Source organism: Cinclus cinclus, chromosome 4, assembly GCF_963662255.1.
Source record: "Cinclus cinclus chromosome 4, bCinCin1.1, whole genome shotgun sequence".
Lineage (NCBI taxonomy): Eukaryota > Metazoa > Chordata > Aves > Passeriformes > Cinclidae > Cinclus > Cinclus cinclus.
The window spans coordinates 28,873,800-28,894,618 of NC_085049.1; the positions used below are offsets into that span (position 1 = coordinate 28,873,800).

General features: G+C 39.7%; 1 protein-coding gene across 3 annotated transcripts in view; it reads left to right on the top strand.

Moving 5' to 3' along the window:
- The window catches only part of ERC1 (ELKS/RAB6-interacting/CAST family member 1), a 257,407-nt gene that overhangs the window by 194,369 nt on the left and 42,219 nt on the right, over positions 1 to 20,819 (top strand). For all 3 annotated transcript variants that reach the window (XM_062490995.1, XM_062490996.1, XM_062490997.1), the window contains one exon: positions 13,547 to 13,691. In XM_062490995.1, coding sequence (XP_062346979.1) covers positions 13,547 to 13,691 — 145 coding nt within the window. The remainder of the gene's footprint in view (positions 1 to 13,546; positions 13,692 to 20,819) is intronic.

The window sequence follows — 20,819 nt, forward strand, 5'->3', positions numbered from 1 at the left end:
TTTGAACAGAAATGTTTTTGCCACTCTTCTTAGAACGGCACTGTGGCATTCCATATTTCTCTTTCCAACATAAGGAACTGCTGAGGAAGTTACACATGTTGGGGGCAGCATACCACTGGTTTTGGTATCTAAGAACACCAGAGAAGCTGGCTAAAGGGAATTTCGGGTTCTTGAAAGTTTAATAAATACTGGAATTTTGGTGAAATTCTGGAAGTTATGGAAATGCTGAAGTCCTGGAAGTGTTGCAGAATAACAGGCAAAGGGTGGCTAATGAATTGATTAACTGTTGCAGTTCATGAGCAGAGTGATGAATAAGATGATAGAATATTCTGATAACATAAAGAATAGGCTTTTCATTAATGCCAGTCAAATTACTTTATGTAAGATGTGTAATGTCAAAAAAATGTGATACAGTTCCTTGATTATCTCTAAAGTTTGGTTAAAAAACCCAACCTTGTTTAATATCAGTAACTTTTTTGCATTAAGTATAATTAATCTTCTGTAGAAGAACAATTTCCAACATTATCACAGAATCACAGAACAGTTTGGGTTGGAAGGGACCTTAAAGATCATCCAGTTCCAAACCTTCCACTAGACCAGGCTCAATCCTGATCCCATCCAGCCTGGCCTTGAACACTTCCAGGGATATGGCATCCACAGCTTCTCTGGGCAATCTGTGCCAGGGCCTCACCATCATCACAGTGAAGAATACCTTCCTAAAATCCAATCTAATTCCATCCTCTGTCAGTTTGAAGGCATCACCCCCTGTGCTATCCCTACATGCCCTTGAAAAGAGTCCCTTAATGTTATCTGTTAGCGTTGTACAGACAATATGCTTAAAGTGAGCATTAGCTGTCAGTATTTTCCCGTTACAGTTAAAACTTAACAGTGAAGTTTATTTTTGAGCTTAATAGGTTTTGTGCTGGGCTTGATGATGATAATCATTTGATCAGTGAGCTGGAAGCAAGTCTAAAATGACAGTGCAGGTGATATAGAAAATGGTGTAGTGTTCCCTAATGGTGAGAGCAGGCAGGTAGGGCCATTTAAATTGTTTCTTAATGCAAGCTCATTTACACGAAGTGCCTATGAACATGAAGCATATAAATCAGAACAGTATGAAGTCTACTGTGCACTGTTTGGAGAAGAGTGACTTGGAAAGGATTTAAGCTTGTTATGGAAACAAGTGTGATCTTGGCAGCAGCAGGACTTTGGCTACATAAAAATAGGATTAATGAGTATGAATTGAATGAAGATTTTAGTTCTGTTTTATAGGATAGTTGATGCAGTTGTCACAAAACTCTGTATAGTCCTAATATCTAGAAAATCAAATAATAGTAATATTAAAACACTTTATTCAAGCAGAGACAGTCAAAACAAGGATCATTATCCAGACACTGAGAACAGAAGGGTTGGAAATAGAAAGACATAAGACTGTGACAGTGAAAATTATTAACTACTGGGACAAGCTCACAAGGACAGCTGCCAATTCCTCATGGCTTTCAGTCCCAAGTGGATGTCCTTTTCCTAAGCCCCCCAGAATAAAAGATTGTGAGCAACTGGGTATGATGTAAATATTTATTCTGTACAGGAAAGCAAACTGGATAAAATCAGTAAGCCTTAATTCTGCCTACTGTAAGCTCTGAAACAGTCCACAGAAGTCAAGGAGAGCCTTTAAGTAGCATAAAACAATATAAAATAAGCAGGTAGAAGAAGTTATTTTCCACACAACTGTTTTCACTTGTAGGAAAAGTAATTGTGAAACAAATTGTTTCAGGAGGTTCAGTCTTGGTAGAATCAGATGGGTTTATTGCTTCTTACATCTGTTTTGTCAATCCTTTCCTTCTTCTCTTTCCTTACCTAGTTTTGGTTTTTTTTTTAGTTTGACCGGTTCAATAGCACTCTTAACTTAACAGTATTTGATGAATTCTCATCTAAATTTTCCCAAAACTTCCTTTGCTCTAACACATTTTCTTATGTTTTTGTCCTCTGAACATCTTTCAGGTGTGTCTGTTTTCCATGAAGCAGCTTCCCACGGACATGTTACCTTATAATGGATGTAGTTCAAAAGAACTTTGACGAGTAAAAATTACCAGGATTTTTTCTGTTTGTAGTGATTGTACGGAGTGACTATAAAAGCTGCAGGAAAATCTTGCCTTTAAATGATTGAAGGGAAGGAAGCTTCCCTTCCCTTTTCTTAATCAGGAATGATGCATATTGGAAAAAACTATACTCAGGTTTAGCTCTGATTTTGGTGATCCACTATGGATCTGAAGGAGGCAAAGCAAGTTTTTCTTCTGTCCTGTGTTATGTGAACATTTGAAGAGTGTCCTGTTGCTTCCAAGGAGAACAGCAGAAGTGCAGCCAGCACATGCCTCACCCTTACTTGAGGGACAGCTGGAATACAAGCCAGCCATGGCAGGCTGCTCCTCTACAGCCTGGAAGGTCTGTGTGGATGAAATCTTTAGAGAAGTAAGGCTCCACAGCATCTTGGGAGTGGAAAATACTCTCTGCTTTGTTTCGTGGCTTAAAATGAGTTCTCCATTCTTTCTCCTGGAAATGTAACCTGTGGTGTAAGAGCAACGTTACTCTTAGCTGGGAGGCAGATTTCTCACGAGTCTAACAATACCATCATCTCTGTCACCACCTCAGTTTCTTTCCAGATGCCAAATCCGAAATTCAGATCACAGCCCTTGATCACAGTGAGAACATCCATATTACAACCGAAATTGCATGTCAGATTCTTCAGTTTGCAAAGAAGAAAAAAACCCTTCCAGTGCAAGGTCTGCCTGCAAAAAGAGAAACCAGTGATTTCCCTTTCAATTCCTCTGTTGCCTTAACATTTTGAGTCAAATTTTTACAGTTCAGAAGAGACCTAAAATGGAGTGAAAAAACAACATATGGAGAGTATTTATTTCTTGGGTGGGGAGCTGTGGCTGAAGAATAGGATTATATCAGTGTGTTGCCTGCACGGTGTTGTCACCACAGTAACGTGCAGCAGAAGGAGGCTCTCTGAAGGTGGTGTTTGGGTGAAGGCAGCAGGGCCAGCAAGGAGAGGCGGCGGTGGGGCTCAGACCCATTGTTCTGTAAGCGGCTGCAGGGCTGTCCAGGTGTCCTGATTTAAAGGCTGCTCCTTGAGACAGGAAATTGTATCTTGTTCTGAGGTTTACTGTAATAAAGTACATAGTCCTGGGGGAATGTGCTGCTGGGCCCATGAATCACTTTATGGGCTGGCTGTTCTGACCTCAGCCCTGTGATTTATTCACGCCATACCGCAGCAGGAATGGCAAAAATGTAAGCGGCACATGGTCTTCCCAGCCTCCCCCTTCCCAACCAGATGGGCCTTGAACTGGGAGGCTGCCATAAATCCATACAGGCAGGTTTGCTCTGGGCTGCCAGTTCCACTTGTCTTGCCCACTCTGCCCTGTGTCTGCTGGGGAATCCTCTTGCTGCTCAGGTGTTTCCTTTATAGTTTTGTGGCCTTGTAGCTTCTTGTGTGAAAAGATGAAAAATCTCAGTGCAGTCAGGGTGCTCCTAGCAGGAATAAGGTGTCTTGAGGTGCACGAGATTTTGGTAATCCTCTTATTCCTTTTAGCTAACGACAACAAAAAGAAAGAAACCTGGCTGTTTTCAGCTCAGAATGTCCCTGTTTTACAGATGTTACCAGATGTGCTCTTTAGTGAACAGTGGCATTTGCATTTACAGAGGTAGTTAAGTGATGTGCTTTTGGTCAAATCACAAATGAGGGGAGTGAAGAGTAGCTCCTGACTCTCAGCTCTGCTAAGCCTTGTTCCTATTCCAGTTGGCACTGTTTGTTTAGATGCTTTGCACTTGGCAGTTGTTAGTTTTAAAATCCAGCACTTTGGTGCTGGTCTTTCAGTGTTTGAAATATTTTTTCTGCATGAAGCATCCTGATATTTTCCTGTAAATTCATTAGTCTCTACTCTTCAGAAAATGCTCAGAATTTTTATTGATGTCCAAAATTCCGATTTCTTAAGGATAGTTTCAGGATTAGAAGTTGTCCACATCACACATGTTCAATCTGCCTTGCAGTTATTTTCTGCCCCTTTATTTTTTGGTTTACTTTCTTTTTTTTATAAAGTAGATAAAATTTAAACATTTTAACGTTCAGCAAGATTTTTTTTGCAAGAAATTAACTATGCCACATATCTTAACTAAGTAGATACCAAATTATAATTCTTAGCAGTTGTACAACCAGTTAAAGGTCAACTTTACCAAGATGTTGCTTAGAAGGTAGGGGAACTTCCATTTATCTATTGTATAAGCTGGTTTTCATGAGAGTCAGTTTCTTGTGTGATACAACCTGGTTTAATTTTGTTTCTTCTCTTTCATAGCGTTGAAATTGGAGGTTTATTACTTTTTCTAAGATGCTAAAAGTTACGTCTGCAAATTTATCTGTGATTATGTTTCTTCAGTAAGCCAATTCGGGTGGGATTTTTGTTTAAACTACTGCATAAACACAGTTTCGGATTTGTTCACTTGAAAAGGTGTCGGTTGCTAGAATGCGCTAAATTGAGGCTTTTCCAACTTCCTCACATGTGAATGACTTGCTCTCTCACTTTCTGCATGTTGCTTAAGGTTCACATACCTTATGTCTCATTACAAAACAGGCAGTAGCAGCTTACTTTAAGATGGCTGAGCTTCTCTTTTTTTCTGTAAATCTCTTTAGATCTGTACATGAAAAAAGGCTTTGAATAGGAGTGTATCTTTACTGTGCTTAGCAGGGATCTGATAAAGGATTGTCTGTTTACATGGTTTAGATCAGGCTTAACAGTGCTTGTTCTGGAGCAGAGTACACATGCTCAGTCTTTAAACTTTTTACTGCGTGCAGCTCTGGTTTCTTCTCGTGAGGAACAGGCACTGGATAGAGGTAAAAACAGAAAGGGAAGTAGTAGGATGCTCCCTATTTACTGTAGAATGCCAGTTGCTTCAAGCATCTTGAAAGTTATCTTCAAAACTCATCAGAAAATGCTGTAATGCCCATTCAAACAAATTTTCTGTGCTCAGGGACTGCAAGTAGCTACACCTGCTTTCAGACCCAGATCTGAAAAAGGAAATTAAATGAGACCCTCTCAGGCCCCTTCTGCTGCAGTTGCAGAACTAAGTATATCCAAATTTTATCCATAGCCCCTGACACCTGCTCCATTTCTGTCCTCAACCCTTTCAACAACTCCTGCTTGCTTAGAAACACTTTTTTTTGGCACTACTTAAGCAGCAGTCATTGGAGCTACCAGGAGCAGGAAGCAAAGTGATGCCTCAGTGTTTAATGAAACTGCTTCCAGCCTTCATTTCCCCTGATGCTGCTATTCATGTTATCCAGACACTTGGCACTTCTTGTGCTCCTTTTTTAAATCCCTGTCCTGGGCAGCAGCAGCAACAACCAGAGAAGACTGAAATACAGGTATAGTTATGTTTAGGGTGGAATAGAGATCAGCATTAGTGCTGCTGTTGTTACTACCACCAAAGCCCAAATATATCCTTTGCAGAATTAATTGAAAAAGGTCTGACCTTGAAGAAAATATTTTTTAGAAATAAGACACAGTGATTCTGGAAGAGAAGCTTCAATAAATGTGCAGAAGAACCCTCAGAGAAGGAATAGGAGATTAGGCAAGCCACATCCAGGTTGGTAGTCAGATAGACAATAAATAATGAAAGCAATCCGTAGTTCTGACAATTTGTTGAATGGTACATGTGGAAAAATCTTTAGATGTTTGTAAAAGAACAACTAAATGAAGTAGCTCTACGCATCTGGTATGTAACATGAAACTGGATGTCACAGGGATAACAGCAATTAGTGAGAAATAGACTAATATTCAGAGCTGGGATGTGGGTACAAGTTGTTCAGGAAAGGTAAAAATGAAAGAAATTGTATTGTATATTAATTATACTGGAGGTTTTGAGGAAATAAAAAAGAGTGTAAATTATAGCATTACTTTGAGTCAAAGTAACGTAAGGATCATAAAAGTTACACAAAGAGAGTGGATGATATCCTGCTATGGATTTAAGGTATAACGTTGTGTAAAATGTAAGTAATAATGGAGAAGTGTGTTTTTATAAGATATATCTGTTTATTGGATACCAATCAGAGAAACTGCCAGGCTTGTTAACTTAATAGTGACTGGATTACCAAGATGTAATGGTGCAAGACTTCAGGATTGTAGTAAGCGGTGATGACACTAGAGAAGAAATCGTCACCCAAACTGACTTCAGCTGTAGTGGTTCCAAATTGATAAAACCTATATTCAAAGAAAAATACTTTTCTAGAAAGGTGAAGTTTTCAATTTTAAAGTAATAGACTGAAAAATAGAGACTCCTAGGTGGCAAGTAAATTGGGTATAAGAACACAGGAGGTTCATGTAGAGGAAGCAGGGCATTTATTTAAATCAAAAGTCCTAAACTTTAAGGTCTTTGCATCCCAAACAAAGGGAGAAAAGTTTAAGAAAGTTACAAAACTGTATCTGTATCCAAAATGGAATTGGCAGCAGCCGTAAAAATTGGTCATGGGAAAGAGACATTTAGGAGAAGTAGAAATTGTAGGAATAAAGTGAGAATTGTGAAAGCTCATGCTGAATGAGACCTCCCAAAATAAATAAAAATAAATAATAAATATTCTGTACTATAGCCACTGCTACAAAAAGATTAGGAAGTGGAAAAGAAGTGGAACCACAATGTACTGAGAATAGGGATAGTATGAATATAGTCCCAAAACTAAGTTAATGCCTTCATCTTGTTTCCAGTGAGCTGATAAAATATAGAGGAAGGCAGGTATGATCACCTGTCAGAATGTCAGCCATTGAAATGAGACAGGTGCAGAAGTGAGATAAATTCTACTAACCAGAAATAACATGGTAGTCATTTAGCAAGGAGGTAGATGCTCTATCTGTTTGATATGAGTATACAGACTGGATAATTTTATTAAAACAACCATGTTATAAATCATGGCTAGAGTTTTTCATGTGATCAGAAGCCACAGTATGATTGTAGTATTGCTGTCAAAGTTTGACCGATAAAGCCGAAATTTCTTTCTACTGTCTTTCAACCCGGGCCAGATTCTCAAAGACATGGAGACAATTGTTTTCACTGTAGTAATTGTGGTTGTTTGATATGTTATAATCAGTGTGAATTCCATGATTCATTTTCCATGCTTATGTTTTGGCAGTGCCAGCTGTGGCAGCGCAGGGTTTGACGCTATCACAGCATCAGGAAGAGCTGCAGCTCTGCCGTTCCTCCAGGGATGAGGAACCTGCAGTCAGATCTGGGTTCCTCGTGTTTATTCAGGGTTTTAACTGGTTCCTCAGGCTGAAGGGATACACAGCCAGTGGTGCTGACACCAGGGAGGGGCAGGAACCTGGAAATGGGAGGGCAGAACCATCTCTTGCCACAAGAGCCTGTCCTGTGTCAGCTTAAGCTGATTGTGTAACCACATGCTAAGATAAAGCTCAACCTGTACTTGACTATGTCCCAGGAAAAGAAATTCGAGCTGCCTTTCTTATAAGGTCAGTTTTCAAAATCTGGTGGATGTATTCTGGTGGTCTCTGTTGCCTGGATGAAAAATACGCCTTGAGTTTGTGTTCTGTCTGCACTACTGTTAAACTGCAGATGAAGAAAGAACGCCCATTTCAGGACTTCCTTCTCAGAAAAGCCAGCTCTGGGGAGCTCAAGAGCCTTGTAAGTACTGCTGTCTCTCATCCAGATTCTGCACTGAAGGCTGCTAAAACAAGGAAGGTTGTCTTTAAAAAAATTCTCCCCTTCATAGGGACAGATCTCCCATAACATCAGGTGCCAGGATTGAAAGTTCCTTCTAAAATGTGCCATCTTGTGGAACTGCCACTCTTCACAGGCACCTAGGTAAGGCTCATGGACTATCAGTTTAGCAGCTGTGATATGCAGCAGCCAGGTTTTCACTGAAGTATTCATCAATAAAAATAGTTCAGGAAATGAGTAGTATTTGAAAGTTCTCTGTAAAAGTGTTAGGTTTCCTTCTAGATATGCTGGCAGATACAGTCTAAGGCTGCACTGCAATTCTGAATGCTCAGAGCTGAGACATGAGCAGGAATAGGAATTGCAAATTTTTAATTCTGGTGCCAAAGTGATAAAATTAAGATAGAAAGCTTAAGTAAAAGAAGGGGCTAAAACATTGATGGGAGAGGTATAATATAAAATACTTATAGGACTACTTGTGACTTTATCGAACATGTTGAGGGAAAGGACTTTTAAAAGCATTGCTTATCGATCCTACTAAGGAGTTCTTTGATTCTAGACAATTGGGATGTTAGGGGAAATATGTGTAGGAAAGTTGAAATATATTATCAGTATCTTTGTTAAGCAAGGGCACTGCAAGTGGTAATGCTTCCTGTGTCATTGAATTAATGTTGATTATTATAATGCCATTCTTATCATGGAAAATTGAAGGGACATCACTTTTGTGACCAACACCTGTATTCACAAAGAGTTTGTATTTTTATCTCATTTTCCAGTTGTGGTCACAGTTACGCAATAAGATTGAAGAGACCAGTGGAAAGGTGTACATTCAGAAAGCTTCAATTTCCTGATGACAAAAACCTCTTGTTTTCATATCATTTAGTTTGCTTGAATTCTCAATTTCTGTTTCGGTAGCTGTAGGAGCACAGAGAGATTAGAAAGGCTGCTGATGTGCCAGCCAGACCAGGCAAAGGTGACCTGCTGATTCAGGAAGTAAGTACTGGAATGGAAGGAATGTGGTATTATCCCTTTTACCTGAAGGTTTAAGGCTGTGCTTTGGAAATTAATTTGCAGCCTGAAGTTTGATTATTCCCAGCTGTAATGAAAAAAAAGCAGGTAGTACCTATTGCCAAGTTAATTTTTTTTTCCACTCTCTTGCAGTAAGAGGTAGCTACTGTTTCTTTTGGATAGCAGTTTGCTCACTTTGGGATACTTCAAGCTGCATTTTAAATGATGCAGAAATCACAGCCAGTGCATAATTTGGCAGCTTGCATATTAAGTGAGTTACTAGTCTGTTAGCATCATGAAATGTCATTCACTGGTATAATTGCCTTTTTCAAGGTTACTTTTAAGAACCAAATCCTGATACCCAGAGCTCTGCAAGGACTGTCTTACCCTCTGAAGTACTGCAAATCAGAGTTTCTTAATTTTCTGAAGATGTTCTATAACGAGCAAAAAAAAAAAAGTAGGAAAGAATGTGGAGTTCAAACTACTGTTGTAGTGGCAAACACAGTTTATGATGAAGAGGATGATGTTGGAGCCAGGGGTTCTGGCCCATTGAATCAGTGTGTTTTGTGCTCCTAATTACTTTTTAAGAGTTTATTGAGTGTGACCCACCCAAACCCTATCATTCTGCTAAACTCATGAAATTACTGAATGCCATGTCCCAGTGCTTTTATGTTCTAAGCTGTTGCCTGTCTGTCTAGCTCTCATAAACACTATAGTACTGTATCCAAACCTGTCTGCCTTCGAGTTCTTTCTGTTGTTGTCACATCATGGGAGGATTTTTAATTCATATGCAAATAATACAGTTCTTAGCGTGATAGCGATTTACCAGGGTAAGTCTGACAAATGTCTCTGGTAGGAAAGCATTGAAAGCTTTTAGCAGCGTTTTCTGTGGGCTTACATTAAATGCGGTGGACAAAAGTCAGACAACCAAAGCAAGTCCCTTATGAGTGACACCTCGGTCATTCTGTGGTGATTGATGCCCTTACCGTGAGTAAACAGTTCATGAAACAGGAGAATTTTTCTTGTGTACTAAAGGCACAAAAGTCATAATTACAGTTCATCTTAATATGCCAGATTGCAGTTTAATTATCCCTCATGGAAGTGCAACAGTGTCTGTTAAAGGAACTGACTGGATTGCTATGAGCTTCTAGCTACCTGAGCTCTTCAAATTTGTGTCAGACTTCTAAATACTTTAGTTTAATGCCACTCAGAAGGAAAACAGATTTGATCCTACAACACCGTTAGGGTCGATGGAATTACCCCAGTTCCTCCATGACATTAAAATCAAAGCTGCTGCTGATATCAATATTGCTTTCATATTATTTCATACACACTTTCAGAAATACTCCAGACAGGAAGAAATTTCATAATTTGAAATAAAATTTTATAGAACAATGTATTTATATCATTTCTATGTGGAATAAGTGTTCTCCCTGACATATGTAAACATATCCTTTCAATGAATATGTATAGTTTTCATGTTTTGAAGCATCATTAATTCAGCGCTGTTTTCAGTCTGTTATTCTTTCTAATTACACAGCTGATAAAGATTGTAGTGCTATGACCTGGGAACAGTTCTGCGAAGTACAAAACTGCTTTTTAAAGTTCACCTCCTCTTGCATTTTACGGAAAGGCTTCTTCTCCCTTACTAGGAAAGGGCTGTGAAGGAATTACATAGGCTTCTGAAACCAAGTGTCATAGAAACCCATTTGAAGACTGTTTGATTCTGTTATATTAGTAATTAGTAGTAATGTAATAGCACACTATTGCCCAGTTCTCTTCCACAAATCAGACATTTTTGTTCAAGAGTTGAAGGAGACCTGCATACTATTCTTTTTTGTATGTTGTCAAATATCTGTGGCTCTACTGACCTGTAACTATTATGTAGTCATCTGTTTTAAAAAAGCAAGCCCATCTTTCTTTGCATTATTTTTTTGAAGATTGCAAACAGAGCAAATAATGTTGATATTGATCTTGAGATTATATCCACCATTGTCTCTTAAGAATTAAACCTACTGGTCTTGATACCACTCTAGTCTGTATTGATCTTGATCCACATTCAGTGCAAGGCTTCAAGGTAAATAGAAGGAAAAAACTAATCCCCCTTTTTTGTCCAATTTGGAGGAAAACTTGAAATTGTTTTCAGTAGATTTTTCTACACTGTTTCCATTTCAGGTTTCCTTGGGTAGTATTCAGTCTGTTACAGTCTGCTTGCCCCTTGTGAACCACTGTACAGCTCACTTCAGGCTGCAGAACCTGCTCCAGTGAAGAGATAAATAGGCAGTTTTCCCCTGCTGAGTTGATGTTGGCACAGCTACATTAGTACCAGCATCTGAAATACCTGAATTAACTTCAATGAGCATTCAGTGACTCTGGCCCTAGCCAGCATTTGAAAAGATCAGCATCCTTGGGTTGTGCAGCATGTTTCACCTGCTTATGAGAACATTTCAGGACCTCTGATGTTGTGAACTCAGGAGAAGCACTTTTCTGAAGAAGCCAAGCCTGTAGCAGTGCCCAAGCCTCCAGGACTGACTGCAGCCTCCAGGACTGACTGCAGCATTCCTGATGGATAGGTTTGTTCATGTGCTGCTACCGCCATTGACACAGCAGTCCATTTTGTCCTTCTTGATGCTTCACCTGTCTCTGGGATAAAGCTCTCAGGAAGGGAAATAAGTCACTTTTGTCATGTTGTTCAATCAGAAGCCTTGTCTTTTGCTTGGCAGTATACACTTTTAATGGTCTTGGAATCATTTGGCAGTTGCAAGCTCTGCTGAGTACAGTAGTTTGCCACTACAGGCATGTCCATTCCAGCAGAGCTGACAATGACACCTGCGCTTCTCCCACATGGAGCAGTTTATGTCTAGCTTGCTGAAGTAAAAAATGCAGCTACAATGCATTTGTTGCAAGGTATTCTTCTTTCTTTTGTTAAACTTCACCTTGTTTCAGTTCCAGAACACAGTCAGAAATCCACAATGGCTTTCACCCCTCTTCTTGACCAGCACCCTAGTCTCACAGCAAAGCATTGGCCAGTAAGAAGTTCTTTTCTAAGACATGGTGGCAAAGATTTTTCAGCAGGAAAAAAAAAAAAAAGTGATGGGCTGCTATCCATATCTCATTTTCCTGGCCTTGGAGTTTTCACTTAAGAAGCAGAGATGGGCAACAAAGGATTTGATTGCAGGAGGTATATGGCTTACATGCTATTTGAGGCACCCCCAATTTCCATACCAGAGTAATGGCTCCATAGATAGAGTTACGGAGATATTCTTGGCTCTGGTCCTGAATCATCAGTGAGGATTGTGAGCTTACTATTAAAAGAATAAGTGTTTCTTTATAATCAAAACAGATTACTCTAAAGAAAGTGAAAATGACCAGAGCTCCAAGCCAGCCTGTCTTTCCCAGGATACTGATAGCTGGAAAAAAAAAGCAGAGGTCATGGATCATGTTCTGTCACTTCACCCTATTGGTATTTTTCATGTATCAGGCAGACATCCAAAATTGGATACTTTTTCATAAAGTAAAAGCAGCAGAAACAAAATGGCAATAATAACATGCCCATTATCCATCGTTCCCACACCTACAATCTTGACACTACATCTGGGAATCTGAGCTGCACCTTTTCCTTTCTTCTACTCTTTGCCTCCATTAAGTCACCAGAATATTTGTATTTCTTCATAAATTTGTTTAGAATACTTTGTGATTTTCATAAAGTATCTAAAAATTATGCTTTACCTTATGGTATTACAATTTGAAAGGGAAACAATAATGTTTTTCTAGATGTGATCTAGGGAGGATCCAAGTGCAGTCTATACTGGATCTGAGAGATTTTTTTATATGCTGGTAGTTCATTCAAAGCAAGCTAATTCTCTTGGACTGTACCAAAAACACCTGTAAACCCAGAGAGAAATTCCACACACAGAAAGTTTGTTGTGTAAGTCCACTGTCCTGTCAGATGGTGAACAATTTTGTCTGTGGAAATGCACCTTTTCGTCATGAAATACATGGGTTTTTCACATTTTTGAGACTTGAGTGGCTTTTGAGCCACTTTTGAGTGGCTTCAATTGGGATCCTGATGATAAACTTCTATTGAGTGCTGCAGTAAAACTTTAAGTGCATTTGCAACTTTATTTTTAGATGAAATGTAGATAAGAAATGTGTATTATTTGGTATGTCTTTCATCATTGCTCCTGCATGATGCTGTCTTTCACACCACCATACATTTAGGACCTCATTTTATTCCTTCTTTGCAAGGTGATGAGAGGTGATAAAAGCCAATAATACTGGGCAAAAAGGCCAAGGTTTTCTTTGAAATCCTGTTGCACATCACCAGCTAAAGATATGAATTAAGGTCAAAAGACAGAAAACTATGCTTTCCCTAATAAAATCAGTTCCTTGGCTTCCTTTGAGAACTTCTGTTTTACGGTTGGGGTGATGATCTTCGTCTCCTTTCTTCCCAGTATGTATAAAATGTTTCTGAATTCTATTTGTAAGAGTTTCCTGCTACAGGGAAAGAGTATGGGAAAATGTTCAGCCAAAGTAATGAATAGTAGTTATTAAAAACTGAGGAGGTAAGTGCAAAAGAATAACATAATAGGTTTTTCTTACCCTGTAAGCTGCAATTTGGTATCAACATAGTTGTTTAGGGAGCAGTGTGGGTCTTGACTTCCTGTTCCAGCAACAGTCATGTAGCCCTGACAAAAATATTTATTACTGCTTTTCAGAGTTGCACACTGGTACAGCATTTATGATGTATTCATGTATTTGTAGAGAAGTCCTCTAAGTTTTGCAGGATAATAATGTAATTTGTTTGGGTTGCTTCCAGACAAGAAGCCCTTCTTGCTGCCATTAGTGAAAAAGATGCCAATATTGCTCTGCTAGAGCTTTCATCCTCTAAGAAGAAGACTCAGGATGAAGTGGCTGCACTGAAACGAGAGAAAGACCGTCTTGTGCAACAGCTCAAGCAGCAGGTGGGTACAGAAGAGCTAGGAAAAATCTAGTTAATAATCTGATGTGGGATTATTATCTTGATTTATGGAACTAATAATGTATAATCCTGTCATGTGTTAAGACAGAAAGTGCATAAATAACAGTTTCAAAGGAGCTGCTGGACTCAGCATTGAGGGAAGTTTCTTTGTGTCACTGCCTGAGTAGTAAATATGTGATAGGATGTATAGGAAGTTGTGAATGAAGCGGGCATTGGTTATTATCCTCTACAGGCACAAATAGTCACAGATTCAGGGAAAAGTAGTAATACTTCTGTTGGGGGTTTATATTTGCCTTTTTGGGGAAGAAACCTAATTGGAAGGAACTTCTCCTAGCTGTAGAGCTCAAATATGAATGTTACACCCCACAGTCTCTCCTGTGATTTCTCATTGCCAGAGGAGCACCATGTGCCAACTTCTAGAATAGACTCTGGGAGGTCTCGTGCTTGTGAGGAGATTGGTCCTTTCCTGTTTCTGGCCTCTCCCATTTCTAAGATCTTTCTGTGTTGGCATAACAATTAGAAAAATGTGTTTCTGTTCAAGAATTTAATATTATGTTCCAGTACTGAATGCAATGTGAAAAGTACATTGCCAGTAAAACACAGAGGAAGCAAAAGGCATCCCTGGCAATAAGAGATTTAGGATCTGAAAAAATCTGTGTAGATTTTTCACTTCAGCACTTCTGGTGGGTTTTCCTGAGTTATTCCCTTGCCACATTCCTTGTAATAGCACATATGCTGCTGCCAGTCCAGTATCAACTTCTTCAGTGCCACCATTTCCATCTTCATAAAGTTTTATGTGCAACATTTCATCTGTCAACCAGATGATTTCTGTTGCTGTCAGAGAACGTAAGACAAAAACAGGGCATTGTGATAAGGAATTTCTGTGCTTCTTCCTTAGCAAACACAAGTAGGTTATTGGCCATGTTGTTTAAGGTAATTATTTATGATTTAATTTAAGAACAGTACTTTTGGGGGTTTTATGTAGCAGCTTCAGAATGAGCAAGAAGTATTGGTTGCAGTCTTGTACTATTTCGTTTTGAGCAACAGTTGTAATTACTGTCACTGGTCAGCCAGGTGGTCTGCTAAAACAGGAATCAGAAGTGGTAACTGCAATATCAAGTACTTGCTTTGTTTGTCTAAATGTTGATGCAGCAGCTGTGATTTATGGTACCACTCATTCCAAGAGAAATTAATGTTTCTTAGTTCTTGTTGTCCTAAGCTGAAATTCAGGTGTTTTCATGCCCCTTGCCCTTCCCAGTTTCCTACTCATTGTCTTTCGTGAGTAGCTGGAACAATCTCTAGTATTTTGTGGTGAGCTTTTTCTGCTGAAAATTTGTGTATATTTAAATAGCATATTATTGTTGTACTTACCTGTAATGACTTAGGCTTCAGCTAAATAATTTTTTAAAACATTGTAGTTTCTGTTGTTATCTTTCAATGCTGGTAAGTCTTACAGTGTCATAAATTCTTCCTAAAGAGACATGGCCATTTCCCTTAAGTATACCTGTTCTAAGTGCTTTTCTGTGTATGTGCGGGAAAATTTCCCAAACAAACAAAAATTGCAAAGGAGATCAATTTGAAATTGTTCTTGGTATGTAGGGATGGGTGTAGTGTAGTGATAGGTGGCAACAATAGTCCTTTTTCAAATAATTCATTGGGCTGTTGAAATGCCTTTGAAGATTCTGGTTCCAAAACTGCCATCCGCTATAAAGACCTGTTACTGTTTAAGATTGTTTAAGATTTTAATCTTAAAACTAATGAAGAAAGCAGAAAGTAATCCCCTCAACATGTCTGTGCTATGAATAGCATAAATAAAAGTTTTATGTGTAGTATAAGTATGAATTCACAGGTTGATCCATAGATCCACAGTTCCCAAGGCAGAATAAATGTTTACATATAAACGATCTAAATTATATTTAAAACATAACTGAGAAAATTTACATAGCCAAACAGATTTGACACATCCTCCCTAAATTCTATGCTGTGTTTTAAGGATGTGTCATCTTGTATCCATTTTTTTGTGTACAGCTTTCAACACACTGATAGAAGAACTCCTCATTGCTTATTATAGGAGAGTATTACTCACCACCGCTATGAGTTGCAGAGAATCTAAAATTCCATGTATTTTTTTTCAGTGCCAGTAGTTTTAGTATGTACTTCTTCTGAATAAATTCAAATCACACCAACTTTGACAGCTCCAGAAATAGGAGATGGGTCAGAAGAGATGGCTGTGAGATTTTACAGGATCTTCATTACTGATGTAGTCAAGGGGAATCTCATTTTTCTACATGCTTTGCAAATATTCTGTGTACTTGGCCCTTGCACTCCTCTTCAGTTGTTCCAGGTCACCAGCTTCATATTTTCCAACAAAAAAAACTATGCTGCTTTCTCAGTTTAAGCCTTCTCTACATGTACCCTTTTCTGCATCTTGAGAACAAGGGTCCATCTGTTTGCCAGCTCCACAGAACCATGTCACCTTTCAGGAACTTCCTAAAAGTTTAGCTGTAATTCTTAAATTTATAGTAGAATTTGTGAATGAAAAATATTTCAGACTTGAAGGTGTATTAAACACAGCTGTTCAAGGAAGGCAAGTGATGCCACAAATTAAAATAGTCTGGAAGACTTTGAAAAGCAGTTGTGGAACCCAAAAAGTTTATTCAACCCTTCAGATTCAGAGCTGGGATCCTGACCTCAGTCATTCGTGTTTCAGAGCTGTTGAGGTCCCAGATAAGTATTTGGTATTACAGTCCACCCCATTTGTAGGAAATGCTTAGGCTTTGTGGTGGGAAAGCCACTCTTTCAGTTGGTGGTCAGATGCAGCTGAGTTAAAGATTCCCATTTCTGCGTGCGTAGGATGCACACAGACATGCTGAGCAATATGGGAAGGGGTGGTTTGTGGGAAGAGCTGTGCATGCTGTGGTACCAGCATTGCTGAATCTTATTGCAGGCTGGGAAGAGCTTCTGACAGAGTACTTCAGGGAAGCAGTTTCCTGACTAGGCTGGAGCAGTGAGTGTGAAAGGATCCAGGCGTGTAGAGTAGCATTTGGATCATGACTTTTCATTGCTTGTGCTGGTTACCGTTGGCTGACTTGCTGATAATTTACCTTTCTTGGAGTGTAGAAGGGTACAACACTCACAAAACAAAAACTTGTTCAAAGAATTTCCTGTGGTTTTGTTTATTTTAAAAATATCAGTGAAAACATGTAAGTTCATCAAGGGAAGGGTATCCAGAACCTGGAGGGCTCTGCTGTCATTCCTTGTGTTCTCCCCTTTCCCAACACTGTCACGTTCCTGGTCACTCACACAGGAAGGGTACTGCTGCACAAGAGAGGGAAGGGGTCCTGCCAAAGACGTTTTTGTTCTTTAATTTCTCTAAGTATGTGTGTTAAAGTTTGGATGAAGAGAAGCATTTCGGAAAGAGGATATGGCATCAGTGTTGTTTTAATTTAGGGTTTCTAGACTCTGAATTGCAGGAATGTGCCTCAATATAGAGCCTATTTCCTAATGAGGCGCTTGGCATTGACCAGGCTCTCCAGTAAATGCAGCTGCCTGTTTCATATTGGTTGTCAGTTTGGATGAGGGATTTCCTCTATCATCAGACAGGCAGAGCCATTGCAGGGTGAGGGTCACCAGCTAATGTGGTCCCAATTTATTCCTTCCAGGGCACTGTGTCTCTGTGGGTAGCTGATGGAGAGGCAGTGGCTGGGAGGCTGCTGCTCTGGAGGGGCCAGGCTGATGCAAGAGCCACAAGCTGGAGTTGTGTAACCAGGTCCAGATGTGGCATAGAGAGGGCCCCCGCCGGGGTGTCACACCGGCCTGGCAGGGACCCAGGGAGCTTTGGCCTGCTTGGTGGAGCACAGCCACTGCTCAGCTGTTTAGGAAATAGCCTGCTTGCCCTTTATGCCTTTCCTCATCAAGCTAAGTTTTAATATGAGCTTCTATTTATTGTAACAGAGTAAAGCACCACTCCACGGTTTTGAGTGGTAAATGGAAGGCATATCTAAAGGGGCTGAGGTTTTCCTGTCTGTGGGCTTTGAGTCTTAAACAGCTGCTAGGAGCTGTGTGTAGCAAAGACTGTCATTTTCTGCGTTTGCACAGTGTGTCTGTAGCACAGTGGGTGCCTGACTTTTCCAGCATCTCTGTCACTACCATGTCATAAATGTGAAGTAATAATGTTAAAATTTTTAGGAGGCTCTGAACAGCATTAGTGTTTTCTGATGATCTGGAGTAGTATTCAAATTAATTGTTTGTAAATAGCCATATTCACCTGTATTATTATATAACTTAGTAGAAGTAGTAGTAGTAGTGTTATAGCAGAAGTTACCAGGAACTAGTTTGACTCAGTGTTAGTGATCAGGATCTCAGTATTTTCATTTGAATTCATGTGACTTCAGGTTAGATTAATACTACATATGCTTTATTATGCAGTCTATGCCTAAATAAAAGTTACTTTCAGATCAGTTCCTCAGCCTTTTAAGAACATGTTGAGTTTTCATTCTATACTTCAGCACGCTCAGAGAACCACCCAGCTTAAGCTTTCTCCATGTATTTCATAAACTTACATTTTCTTTTGTCATGCAAACTGTTAATGAAAAATAGTGGATGGTATGGCCTTAGGAGAGAGCTCTCTGCAACTGAGTTGATTCATCCAGTTAGACCTGTAGTCTTTTCTTAAAGACTTTAAGTGAAGGAGACCTTCAGTTCTGGGAAGTCTTTCTTATACCTTATCTGTCTTTATCATTATATATAATGTCCCTTACTGCAATTTAAGCTCATTACTGTTTTTGCTATTAGGAGCTTAGAAAAAAAAAATTACTACCTGTCATGTTCTTGCTGTAGACACTCTTGCTATTCAATCAAAAAGAGTTCCTTTCTGTTTTAAATAAAGGGAGATAAGAAACCCCATGCTATTATTGTAAGTGTGTGTTTTGTAGTCAGTCTTGCCATTCAGAGGAATCTTTAATACCTGCTGTTCCCTTCTGCTTCTATATCCTCATCAAGATTATGCCTTCCTCTGTGGACCAGCATGATTTTGAGGGGCTGTTATTTAACATTCTCACAAATGGAGACTAATTATTTCGCAATGGCCAAATAACTAATAATTGACTGGTAATAATAGTATTTATGCAATATTGAATATACATTTCATCTAAGCAAGCAAGTACCAAAACTGTTTTTTCTGTTTTACTTTGTGCCTCTTCCTTGTAAGATTTTGATTGGCTTTCTTTATGAGGCCAAGTTACTGCAAAGGCAGGTTTCCCAAGTAAATGTGGTTCATGGGATCATGAGAAAAAGGAAAGAATTGTAGATCCCAGAGTAGCTTCTCACCCCAGAAATTATATTTTTCCACTGTTACTTGTTTCCCTGGAAACTCTGCACACTGACACCTGACACTCCTCTGCTGTGAACTTTTCCAAGCTGAAGTTCCACTGGCTGGAGTAATTTCTGTTTATAACAAGAAAATGTAAAACAGGTCCAAAAGGAGATTCACAGGCAAATGTTTTCCTCTTGCTGCTGTGGAGCTGTATCAGTATGACCACACTTCTGGCAGTTTTTGTTACCACCCTGCCCAATGAAATAATACAGATTGTGAGGGTGTGCAGTTAGTCTTTGCTTTACATTAGCTGCCCTAATGCGAAACTATGTCTGATGAGCGTGATTACCCTGTTAGCAAGCAAATTTCTTCTTCAGGTGACATGGATAAAGTCACTGCAGGTAATTGCTCAATGTGATGCTGTTTTGTGACAGAACCTTTGTTGTTCTCTGAAAAGTTCCAGCTGTCTGGAGGTTCCTTCAGTGAGGGGAGGCATCTCTCAAACCACTGTCAGAAGGGAACTTAGGAAGTCTAGGAATGTATATGTACGTTGTCTGAGTGTGGTGGTGGCTTCATTATAGCTGAGGAAGAAGAGTTAATAATTTGAAATGAGTGATGAGATTCAGAGCACTTGGATCTTTACCACAGTACCCATGTACTTGCACTGGCAAGAGTGCAAATTGATATAAAAGTGGGGAAAGAAAACTTTAGTGATAAGAAAGTTAAGAGCAGGCGCAGGAGTTAGAGGTTGCCATGTCAGAGGTTTCTTCATGACCTGGGCAGAACAGAAGGTACTCTGAGTTCTGGTGTTCTCTGAATGCCAGGTTAACCAGTTTGAAGCAGGAACAAACAGATTAATGTACTTTGCCAGATATTTTTCAAGGAATAATGAAGCATCTCAAGAACTATCGTCACTTGCAGTGCACTTGTTACATGCACAGTGCAGTCCCAGGCTCACCTATCCACTGCATGGTCTGTAGAGTCAAAGTAAAGTCACCTTCTTTCAGGTTCTTGTACCACAAGTTGTCTGGAGGGTCACTTGCAGCTTTTCAGTTACTGGCTTTAATACACAAAGGTGCCAAAATATGTAGTTCTTATAGTATGTTCTTAGCTCTGCTGTCAGTGTAGCTGGCATACATGTGAGCAGGCAGGAGTGGGGGAAGTCACTCTGTACACTTCCTATTCAGGAAGCTGCTGGACTAGAAACAGAAGAAACTTCTGGCTGAAGTTAATATATATCCACTAATTGGCCCTCATCAAGCATTGCCAGCTGTCAAATTTAAGCATCATGGCTTTTGTCGAAGGCCTGTAATGCACCCAGATTATCAATCATAGCACTGCTTGTGTTGCCAGGCTTTGCTCCTCAGTAATTGTTTCTGTCAAGGAGGAAGTCTCTGCCAGGAGCAGACCCCAGCACCCTGACAGCAGCAAACAGGCACAGAAAGCAAGGCTTTGTCATGCCCTTGAACACTGTTTCCTGGAGCACAGCACTAGGAGCTCTCACAGATTAAAGAAAGCACCTTCTCCCTGCCATGTGTTCCAGACTTTTTTCCCATCACTTTTAAGCATCTATTCACACAGTAACAGCACTCAGTGCAGCGTCAGCAGTCTTTTCTGGGGCAGCATTTCATCTTTCCCTGGTATTACACTCTTTCCCCTCTCCCTCCTCCTTTACCTTCATCCTTTGCCTCTTGCATGACTAAATAAAAATGTATGTTCAAGAGGACCCTGGCTGTGGCTGGCTGCACGGTGCCAGGGAAGGGAACTGCCTGCTGGAACCGTGTGAGTGCATCTTCT